Here is a 12239-nt window from a genome sequence, read left to right as displayed (position 1 = left end):
AACTTCAAATTTGTTTATTTATCCAAGCATGTTTGTAGCACCACAAAAACAAGCTTACTTTAAATTGCAGTGTGTTTTTCCCCCCTCTGTTATTCAGTAGTCTAGAAAAACTAACCTCTTGTTGCTTATCTTATCCGAGTTAAAAACCAGAGGTAACGAAAGTATTGAAGACTACCAATGCATATTGAATAGTAAAATTGAAAATGTGTACTTCATTGACATCCTCGAGAGCAGAAACATTTGTACTCAAAAATGTATTTTTAACATAGATACAATGGAAAAATCTGTATATTTTTCACTTGCATTGTCCTTTTTATTTCTTGCAGTGGAACATTTTAAGTGACTGGCTTTACTAGATAAATAAGAACAATCAATGTGAAAATATTTCTGCCATTAGAGTCTGCTGTACATAATTTCTGGAAACAGCGAAAGGCTTTATTTATTAAATATTGTATCTATGCTTTGCCATTTCTTTTATTTCTTGTGTAATTATTTCCTTAATTTCCAGAAAAAAAAAAAAACTGACCTATTATAAAAATGCTAATGTGCACACCTAGTTGACTGACACCAGCATGCAGGTCCAATGACGATTTCAGATATAATCTGAGAATATGCTTTTTGGAAAAACGTATCGGCAAGACAAATCCGAAAGTGATAAACTTATTCATTGATTTTAAAAAAAATCTCAAAACCACTCATTGAAAATGTACATAGAAAGTATTACCTTTATCTCTTTGTCCCTCATCATTGAAAATGTACATAGAAAGTATTACCTTTATCTCTTTGTCCCTCAGAGTGATAATAAACATGGACAGCATGAAGCAGGGCATTTTACCGATGCTGATGCTCTACAGGTCCACTGCAAAGCAAATGTAGATGATTTATGTTGAAGCTCATCTCTTAATCACTTGGAAAGAACACGGCCTCATGACACTCTGGCAGATATTTTGGATTTTTCTTTAATGACTACAGAGACAAGTTGCAGATGACTCTAGCAGACGCCGTCTCATGGATCACTACAGCTCTGTCAGTGATTAAATGACTCATCTACGTATGGTAAACAAAGCCCCAGTGGAGCATCTTGCATCCATCACAAAATGTCTTTGAATTTCTGAACCTAGAAGAAATCCATCATACCTTTAAGAAACCGAGCATGCTGCGTGGTCTCTGTGCAAACCCACGTACGCATATTCAGCAGATACTTTATTATGTATGCTGGTTTTTGCTAATACAATTCAGCAATTAGATGGCAAGTTTAAACTACCACTGTAATTTTCAACAACCATCTCTCAGGTTTACAAATGAAAAAAAAACAAAACAAAACAAAACTGTCGTTGTTGACTGCAGAGTTTCGAGAGGAAGTGGCAGACTGGCTCAAAATCATAAGCGACAGGAGCTAAAAAAATAACAGCAGTCGTTACAACAGTGATGAGAACAGTAATTGAGGTACGTTCTCCGAATGCGCAGCTTGTCAAATTTTGAAGCCGATAAGTTACAGTAGCTGAAGACAGCATCAGTTGCCACTCCTGCCAGCTAAGTACAAGAAACCGAGTCTGTAGGTTTCACTCTGACCAGACAGTATCAGATTGAACAAACATTGCCTGATCCAATGAGTCTTCATGTTAGCTGCAACATTCAAACAGTGGGGTTTAAATTTGGCCTGGACAACAAAAAAGCATGGATTCATCCTGCCTTGAATCAATGATTCTGGGTGCTAGTGATGTTGTGCTTTGTTGGACACATTCTAGCTTTATTTCTTTAGTATTACATCTGGTTATATTTAGCTGTTTATGGATGGAAGCGCCAGATGTGAATACTCACGATTATTTCACTTCACACTGGTTTGTTTAAAATGACAAACACTTTATTGTACTCCAGAATAGTCTAGTAGAGTAGAGTAAATCTGCAGCAACAGCCGAATGTCATCATATAAATACAAACCGAGATCTAAGAGGAATGTTTCCAATAATGTTTTGAATCTCTGCCATGAACATCTAACAGTTCAAAGAGCCAAAAATAGTGAGGTGTAGCTGATAAAGTGATCAGTGTCTGATTAAAGGACATAAATCGAACTTCAAGCTTTCCCTCGACCGCATACTGCAAACTTGAAACAGAAATAAGTCGTTTTTCAGCACTTTTTGGAGATAATTTTGTGGTAAGCTGAAATACTACAACCAGAAACATAAAAACTAGAATGATTTAGATGCAGAAAAAGTCCTGAAAAACATGGTAAACTGAGACATCTGTGAAAAACCCAGTTGACAAAGTATGCCTGCATAACAGCTCTGCAGCAAGAGTCTTGTCATACACTTGAGGAAACCCTTTATAAGCCCTTCTCAGGACTAATGTGTACCAGCCGGGGAATTCTTCACAGCAGCAGCTTCAAAAAGGGCACTTTAGTATGTATTGATAGTTGTGTGAGCCCAGGGACCGCGGTGATGTAACAGATCTTCATGAAATTGCATGGGCAGCATTGTTACCGTGGACAAACCCGAGGCTCAGTTTGATTTCAGCAGATTAATTTAGCTTGCTCTCTTATGCAACACCATCTCGGCTTTCTTTCAGCAGCCTCACTGATCCTGGGGTCACCTTTGACTCCTGGCATGGGTGGCTAGCTGCTACACTGCTCTCCCTCAACAACAGCATAGAGGAAAAGAGCAGTGCACCTGAAAAGGTTTCAAGATCAGAATGAGACCTGGTTGCAGCAAAGCTGTTTAGCAGAAGAGCACTTATTGAGAGGTGAAACGGATCTGATGGATGATGGCATTGATGAATAACACAGCATGGTGTGTAATTGCATAATTAAAAAGGTCAAACAGTTTAACCAGACAAACTACACAATTATAAAAAATACTAACAAGAAATGATGCAGCAAACTAGCAGGTTATTGCTGCCAAATTAAAACATATTTTAATCAGAAATATTACTGAGACTGAAAGATGTCAGCCAATGAAACTACTTTGAGGGGATCTGTAGGAATAGCTCTCACACATTTCAGAGACCTATACTAAATTGCCATTTCTCCAATTCACTGACCAAGGACTGTCCTCATGTCACCTTTAGTGGTAGTTACTAAGCAATGGCTCCCTCAAGGTGTCATCAATTTCAATAAAGCTCCTCCTTGGAGCTGCAGTTTCCAGCCGAGCATGGCCTCACAGAGGCACCGCTCTCCTGTGACTCCCCCACTCAGCTCCTTCAGACTAGCGGTAGCAGCAACTAGGGTTGCATTCGAGTATCTTGAGTTCAAGATCTATGATACTTTCATTGACTCAGTTTCAAAATCTGAACTGCATAGACTGTTCAAACCTATTGACTATTTCTACACTCAGAAATTGTTTAGCATGCAGTACTTGATTTATAATGCCTTCCTTTTATTTCTGCGAGCAGAAAAACTGCATGGTAATGTTATTTTTTTTAACGACCACCTTAAAATTAGAAAAACTTAAAAACTGCGATATATGAACCTGGACTAGATAATTTTGCGCTCATAGTGGATTTAAAAAAAAAGTCAATTTCTGATTTGTAAACGTTTACTTCATCTGTAAATCTGATGCACAAGCAACATCTGCAAACAAACAGCGATGGACTACAAAGCAGCTTCTGTTGGAGCACTGGAGGTTTACTTTTGTTTCAAAGAAACATCTGAGGGGACGATGGAAAAAACTGAGTTCTTGAAACTCTTGAAAACAGTGCATATTAGCATCTTGCATCCATCTAATGGTTGAATTTCCTGAATAACATATTAAAACAATAAATATATTTGAAGTTGAACTCATGTGTCTATTTATTCAATGATATATCTTGCATCATCTTACCTTGTGATCCATCTGTACCGTTACATGCCTGTAGCACACATTGCATGGTTACACTTCAATGACACTCCATCAGAAGAGCATATTTTCCTTTAATTAATTCCCAGTAAATAAATGAAACATCTGCATGTTGTCTTCAGAAAGGGAACTTGTAAATTGTTTCACTGTCGTCTGAGTTTCTTTGTGAGAAGTAAAGCCATCATGACTGAAGTCGCTGTTGGGTCTGAACACTCTCTCAAACTGAGAATGCACTTTAAGGCTACATTAACCATTACAAGTACACTAAATCTGTGTGGGAAACAATTGTCTTTCTCTGCTAATTTGGCAGAGTACTCTCATAAAATTCTCCCACTGGAGCAGAGGAAGACTCTTGGAGATAAGTATACTTTTCTGCCTGAGCAGAATTGCTGGAAGCTGCTTTAATAGACTTAAACCTCTTAAAGAACGTTAAACCACTTACTCAGCAGTACATAGTACATATAGCCAAAGTCAACAGGCTTGTCTCCCCGCAAATGTTGCCTTTTTTTTTTTTTTTACCGACTTGCACATTTATCTTAAAAGCCAAATCAAGGTCACACAGTCAAGTCATTCTGCGCTCTCCTGCCTGTTTCACATCTCCACGCTCCATTTGGAACTAAAGAAAAAGTAACAAACTGCCAGAGATCTACAATTTCTACCTTGGCCGCTTGTCTGATAATGAGCCAGCAACAGGTGAAGTTTGGCTGAGTCTATCTGCTGTTGCAGCTTACATTTCAGACTAGTGCAAGCGTCATTAGGAATCATAAAGCAATCTGCCGTTAAGTGAAAATACGTGCTGGTTTGCAAAACCCGACTTTGACATGTCCACCAGAATTTCAGAGGATAAGTGTTTGCTGAACAGGCGCCAACTCCTAGGACAGTGCCGGGCTGTGAGATACAAAAGTGGCAAGTAATGACGCTCTAGGAATATAAAGCAAAGCTGATAGCCAATTGATCTTTAAACTGAGGAGCTAAGCTTCTCAGCTTATCCCATCATTGTGCAGATAAAGGTGATTAATGTGGGAAAATCAGTATCGAAACAACAGGATTTTAGCAGATGGCCTCATTCACAGGCTGAATAAAGTATATTCTTGAGAAACTTCTGACTGAACTGTAAAGATGGAAAAAATTCTCAAGTAATAGCTGAGGGTTTAGAGGCACAAAAGCCTATAATTAGACCATCTTCCAGTTAATGGGATCAACATAAATGAAGGTTTTAAAATCATGCAATACTATATTATCTCATTTGTGAGCTTAATGCCTGTAGTGTGCGGGTGTACATGAATGGGGGTTGTTTCTCAATCTAAGCAAGGGGTCTACAACTCCAATGCCAAAGAGCTGATATCCTGATATTGTTTCTGATATTTGACTTGTTTAACACAACTGAAATAAAGGAACAGAATGGTTGATTTTCAACCCTCTGCTGAACTTGACAACATACTGAAGTTGTAATTCAGGGATAATCTAGATGTGTTGGAGTAAGAATTTATCTAGGAGATCAGATCTTAAGGACCAAATTTGGATGAAGGCAATTAATTTAGGCAAAACGGCAAAGAAAACAGAAGGATTCAAACTTTTGGCAACACTCACATGGATACTACAAAGAGTGGAACCTCAAGTTAAACTGGAAAACAGAAAACAAAAACTGTTTTGCTATGTAAGGGTGTAATGAGATCTCGTGGTCATGTTTTTTTCTTGTCAAAGGGAAGTCTGTCTCAGGAACTTATCACTTGGTGTGATTTTGTCTAATGAAATTGGTCTAAACTTTTATCATAAGCACTATATGAAGGTGTGCGCTTTAAGCCTGATGATTTGTTTTTGCATTTCTGCTTAAGACTCATAGTTTGAAGTAAAAATGAAAGTAGTTTTGAAGTTGTGCTGACTGAGGTTGGACTTTCCAGGATAGGACGTGGAAATTTAACAAGAATTTCCCTTGAAATGGGAATTCCATCTGGGAAACTTGGAGATCACCGACCAGCCCTGGAGGCTGTATAAGCCTGTGACTAGGTCCAAAAAATAAATTAACAGACTGACTACAAAAAAAGCTTCAGAGTTGGCAAATGTCCCTTATGTCAGGTTTTTAAAAACACTACATTTTATCATCTGAAGACCAGTATTTAAAATACTTAAAACTACTAGAAGCTCAATTAAATTGGTAAACACAAAAAATTATTTAAAACCTAGTTTAAGTTGTCACCTACAAAATGCTCCTAAAATCTCTTCTTCTTAATTCCCACGAACTCAATATCGCCTCGGCTTGTAAGGAGGAAGCACGCCGCTAATTATGGCACGTCATTTGGTGACAAGTCTTTTATTTAAACATGATAATCACCAGGAGTGAGACATGCCAGCAGTCTGACTTTGTTCCAAAAAAACATGGCATACATGTCACAACATGACATCATGTCTTTTCTCGACCGTCTTCTTGGAAGAATACACCGCTCTCGTTCTTCTGCAACAGCTTTGGGCTGGGCAGCACCATGAGGCCAGTGAACCCGAGATAGCAGCACTCCAGCAGCAGATACCAAACAGCCCGTCATGAGACAGCATGCTTCACGCCGTCAACCACACTGCAAGAAATGAGGTTAAAGGGCACTATCGCACAATCCTGGAGCTTCTTCTATTTTTATTAGTGGTGTGGACAGAGTCTTAGCTTTAAAGAGAGGCAGGGCCATTTTTGGGAAGAATTTTAAATAATTACAGCGGCATCCAGAGGGGATTGTGATTATCCTTATTTTTTGCCTAGTTTTGAATTATTCATGGAAAATAGAGATATGCTTTCAATGTATGTTATAAGGCATCTAAATCTATAGCTGGGACACACTTGAGGAGGTTTGGTGTAGTGCAGTGTCTTTCAACCTTTTTTGAGCCAAGGTACATTGTTTTAATTGAAGAAATCGCGAGGCACACCACCAACCAAAAATGTAAACAAAGATACTCTGTGGCCGCCTATATTACATATGTAGTCATTCTCATCAAAGTGTCTTGAATAGGAAGCAAATAAACACAAAAAATTATTTATATCATATTTTACATTTCTTATTTCAAATTGCACTTAACATGTCCACTTCAAAAATACACCTGAACAGTGCCACAACACCGTCGTGTGTGATGCATGACTGTAGTAACAGTGAATATTCACGCATCACTAATTCTCTTGTTTTAATGTAAAATGCTCTGTACCTACTGCCATCTAGTGGTAATAAAATTACATGATTACACCGCTTGTCACTACTACAGCAGAGACACTCAAAGATGGCATTATTTGCAGATAATTAATTCATTAATTCGTTTTGAAAAAAATCTTGTAAGACCAATTACCGTATTTTCCGGACTATGAGCGCACCATACTATAAACTGTACCTTCAAATTTTTTGAGACCCCCTTGAAACGTACATATATCTGCCGAACCGGGCTACAGGCCGCTGGTATCTCTGCCGCTCTTGGTTTCCCATCAGAACCCAGCAGAGGGCAGCAGAGGTGCTGCGTCCTAATAACTGCTGGATATATTAAGGACGCAGTTCTCCGTCTCCATATCCGGTTTTGTTCACGTGCAGCAGCTTTATTTCTCTCCTGTACTGCCAGATCGATACTCATCAACTTAGAAGCTGCATCATATGAGTTTGAAAACATTTCTCCGTCGTGCCTGCTGCTAGCATGTGCTTGTTCTAAATAAAAATTAGCGCGTTCTTCTTTGATTTCCAATTTTGACTTCCAATGATTCACTCCCTGCTAAAGAGCCCCCTGGTGGTTGAAGAAAAATCCACCGAAAAGCCGCACCGGGCTACAAGCAGCATGGTTCAAAGCTTAGGAAAAAAGTAGCAGCTTATAGTCCGGAAATTGGATAATTTTCACGGCACACCTGACGATCACTCACGGCACACTAGTGTGCCGCTGCCACTCACAGTGGTTGAAAAACACTGGTTTGTGTTTTTCAACCACTCAAAGTGGTTGAAAAACACTGGTGTAGTGAACAACTGCTGTTAATAATTGAGAAGGACCTGTTTGCCTTTAATTTCTTTGATGTAATGACCCTTTAAACGGCACTTGTTAGAATAGATTTTAAACATTCAGAAATTCCTCTCTCAGGGAAATTGCTCTGAAACCAACAACCGTAGCAACTAAACAGTCTACCTTATCTCCCACCATCTTTTTCCATTGGGTCATTTAAGTGGTGTGGGAAAAAAAACCTGTATGGTTTAATGCATCATCTTTTAATCTCTTAAGTTAAAAAAAACAAAAACAAAAAACTGTGGAAAAAATTTCCAGAGGTAGCACAGGTTTATAGCCATGCTATCATGGAAGTGAGGATGAAGAGGGGCTAGGGGCTAAATTCTTGCTGATCTTCGGTAGGATCATGTTTGCCATGTAAAGGGTAATAATTTTTGGTTCTAAATACACAACAGACTGTAGCTCTGTATGATAGAAACAACACCCTAAACATGTTTAAGGTATCACAAGAAAAACACAAATGTAGTCTTTGTTTTAATTTTAGATGTAAACAAAGGGTCGAAAAGAAAAAAATCAAAAACACAACACAAATTGGGACATTTGCCATAAAAAATAGGTGAGTCTTAATATATAACTTACCAAGCAGTTGGACTCCTCTGGTTAGGCCATAGACATCGATGAGAGCCCAAAGGGGTTCAGCAACATGGACGCCACTGAAGAACAGCATGGGGTTGGAGTTGTTGATACGGTAAAACACTCTGCCCTTCTTATCGACCCAGAAAGATATGACATTCCCCTCATTAGATAGTTCCTCTGGCAGGGCTTTTGCCCAGAAGCCGCTCTGGGAGACGAGGTCAGGGCAGGCGTACTTGGGCAAGTTGTCTGGATTTATCCTTGACGGGTCTCTAGACGTGAAGCCCAGACGCAGCGCTCCGCTCCAGCAGCACTGCTTCTTCGTTATCTGGAGAGCGGATAGAGTTGGATTAACAGCCACTCAAATTACGATGAATCAATATTACCTAAGGTGCTCAGTAGTTAATTTACTTGAATCAAATTATAATATCTAGACAATTTCACACACATCATTTCTAATTACAACCACAATTAAAGGTACAATCACCCACTAATTTAATTTAATTTAATCAGTCTTACTTCCACAAAGAGAAGGGAGCTTGTTTACTGTCTCTGTGAAAAGTTGTGAGCTCTGCACTTTTGCATCTGTGTGACTGATTGATGAAAATAAATCCTACATAGCTTGTTTACATTTTATGACGTATTGTTCGAAACGTTTCAATGATTCAGTTTGTCTCATCCGTCCTGGAAATACACAATGTGGTTTTATGGGAACTGCTGACATTACCAACACATAAGTAAAATAAAGCCTAATTTGTTGAAACAAAGTTAATGTAGTGAAACTACTCTTTTAGGTAAAATTATGCAAAGCACTGGAGTAGTGTATTTTAAATCCCCAGATTCATTTTGTTTAATCTTCAAGTAGCTTTATTCCTTAAAATCAATTTCTGAGAGACCGAAAGCAAACGATTGTAGTTGTGATGTGAAAGTAAACAACAGCTCTAAAGTGGTTTTAAATAAACTCCTCTTCCCTTCATTACAGCAGTCACTGGATGTGCATAACTTGTCACCTGGTAGGAAAACCAGTGCACCTGGTAGGCATGGTTGCAGACTTTTAGAGTGAAATAATTCTTTTCGTGTTCCAACATAAAATATTATAAATAATGCATGAGATCAATGTCAACAAAATATGGTAAATTACTATTCAAGCATTAATTTCAGTGATCCCTAGTATCACTGCACATTTACATTGTCAGTGATTGTGTAATAAACTCTGATTACTCTGATAGCTTGTCTCTGTCGTCTTTCTTGCCAACAAATGCTTTGTTTGCTTGCCAACAAATGCTTTGTTGGCAAGCAAAGCCAACAAGGGAAAAATTCCCTCCTATGCTGGTTTCAGAAATGGATTGACTGGCAGTGCAGTGCATGAACATCACCTGACAACAGTATGGGCGCAGACAGAACAGAGCTTGGATGAACACTATAGGCATAGGCTGCTGGAGGATAAACTGACCACTTTTCCTCACTTTGTTACTCTCTTCTTCTACTGCACACCAGTTTGCATTATGGGCCTTCATTTCGACAGGTAATTTTAAGTTTTCTATTAGTTTTTTTTCCACCATAGACCTCGTCTGGTGTTCTGCTTGGCCGTGTTGCCTTCCTGGAGGAGGGCATCAGCTGAGATAATGCTGCTGTTAATATCAACTAATCGTTCTCCGTCTCTTGCTATTAGTTTTTTACTTTCATGAACTTGGAAAATAATCCTACATCGGTTCTTCTCTTTCTTTTTGTGCATCTGCCTCGTCTTCTCAACCCCCCAGTTGGCCGCTTGTACTGAGGTTCTGCTTTTACAGGGGGGTTTTGCTCTCCACTGTTACTACATGCATGCTCGGTGTGAGGGAGGTAAGGTCAACGACCCAATGCATTTCCTTAAGTGAAACTCGTCTTTAAATAAATTTTTTTGGTGGTTAACAGTCTAAATAAATTATTCAGGGTTTCCATATGTATGTTTCGGTGTGAATGTTAATGCTTTTGTGCAATTCTTTTAGTAATTTTATAATAATAATAATAATAATGTTGCCTAAAAAAAACTCTCACTACTGGCCCCTCTGGTCAAACGGTTCATAGGCCGTTGACTTTCCCTATTGGTTGAAAGAGGTTTGCATTTCCATCCCTAGTGCCAAGCCACAGGCATTGCTTAAAACAACATATGTGTTTCAAACCTACTGAGACTGGTTATGTTGGTATGTTTATCACCTGCAAACTATTTTTGTCTTATTTTGACTCACTATTTACTTAGAATGCACGGCTGAAGATAACAGGGTTCCTCATATGGCAGCGCTTGCCCTGCTCTCTCGCTTTTGAGACATAGATGGCCTGATAGGTAGAGTGGAAACTTGTTTTAAGCTGCCGCTGCTTTGGCCCACACAAGAACAGCACAGAGAGAAAACAGAGAAAATCAAAACAGGAGAGAAGGCGAAGAATAACAAGATCATACTTGCTGAATGAGTCGGAGATTAGAAGAATTTGTTTTTTTAAATCGGAATCGGAATTACCAGTTTTCTGAATAATTTGTGTAGAAACTACATGACAAATACATGACATAGTAAAGATATCGTAGTCTCTTCTGACTGGCAGACCATGCACAATTATTAGAAACACATTTACCTTCAGCCGAACTTGCTCGTAAACAGCGATGCGCCTGTTGCTGAAGGTAATGGCGTTGCAGAAGCTGGCCTGCCTCTTGACGGTTCTCTGTGACAGGTCCATAATAATCTGTGAGCCTTTGGTACTAGGGTGGAACTGCAGAGGGAAGGAGGACAGATTTCCACACGGCTGGATAGGCGGGTAGCGCTTCGGCTTGTGGTGGAATCGGTGGGGTGCTGCAGGAAATGGTCCATTTAGAGAGTCTACACAGAGAAGAAAAAGTTTGGTCAACAAGTGTGGAGGCACTAAATCTCCCTACAAGCATGGTTTGAAGCAAAACAGCCAAACGTTAGATTAGAATATTGAATTATAGACTTTCACCGCACACCATTTCACATTAATAAAAACTGACAACTGCTGTCACATGTCATCTTCTCTAAGAAAATGTCAGCTCATGCAACATCCGGCTTGGTAAAAAGACTTTACTTTACTTTCAAATCACTGACTGATTTGTGAAGGTGCACAATTGCAGATTTTCAGTACATAGCTGTGCAAAGCAGATAAATACATACCACTGACTTTCACAGGTGTAATAGCAGGGAAAGGTGCTCATATAAGGTACTGACAGTAAAATGTGGTTTACACTTTCTGAATGTTAATTGTAAAAAAAAAAAAAACATATATATATATATATATATATATATATATATATATATATATATATATATATATATACACACACACACACACACACACATAATTGCTTTGGAGTTTTTGTGCCGATTAATTTTCTTGTGAAGAGATAAAAGCTGGGTAGCTCTTGAATTGCTACAAAATAAAGCTGTATTTCCTTCAGCCCACTGGCTGTAATGCTGACACCTTGAGATGCCATGAGACCTAAATCCTGAACATCATGGCATGGAGAGCATCCCAGTTTTCCATGTCTGGCATATAACCATTCATTTTAGCTTTTAAACTGTTTCTATTGATCCTGTGTCCAGACAGAGGGATAATCAGTAGCTTAGCATCATGACCTGTTTGTTCTGAAGATCCTGCAGCTTCCACTTCGTCTTCCTAACATGGTGCCTCCTCACCCTGACTCTCATACTGACAGGAGGAACCACAGAGCTCTGTTAGGTTAAAGCACATCTTCTGAAGTTGGGATATTTTTCCTCCAACAGGTTCCAGAGGAATCACCTCAAACCAGATGTTGGACTGGATTTTATTTCAATGTCATTT

The 12239-nt window shown here is 38.9% G+C and overlaps 1 protein-coding gene across 2 annotated transcripts in view; it reads right to left on the bottom strand.

Annotated features, from left to right (window-relative positions):
* LOC103476780 (E3 ubiquitin-protein ligase NEURL1-like) overlaps positions 1–12239 on the bottom strand; it is a 38591-nt gene that overhangs the window by 18551 nt on the left and 7801 nt on the right. For both annotated transcript variants that reach the window (XM_017309139.1, XM_008429356.2), the window contains 2 exons: positions 11022–11263; positions 8421–8742 (listed from right to left, as the gene is read on the bottom strand). In XM_017309139.1, the coding sequence (XP_017164628.1) occupies positions 8421–8742; positions 11022–11263 (564 nt within the window). The remainder of the gene's footprint in view (positions 1–8420; positions 8743–11021; positions 11264–12239) is intronic.

The sequence above is a fragment of the Poecilia reticulata genome, linkage group LG15, assembly GCF_000633615.1.
Source record: "Poecilia reticulata strain Guanapo linkage group LG15, Guppy_female_1.0+MT, whole genome shotgun sequence".
Classification (NCBI taxonomy): Eukaryota; Metazoa; Chordata; class Actinopteri; order Cyprinodontiformes; family Poeciliidae; genus Poecilia; species Poecilia reticulata.
This window is presented reverse-complemented; position numbering and strand designations above follow the sequence as displayed.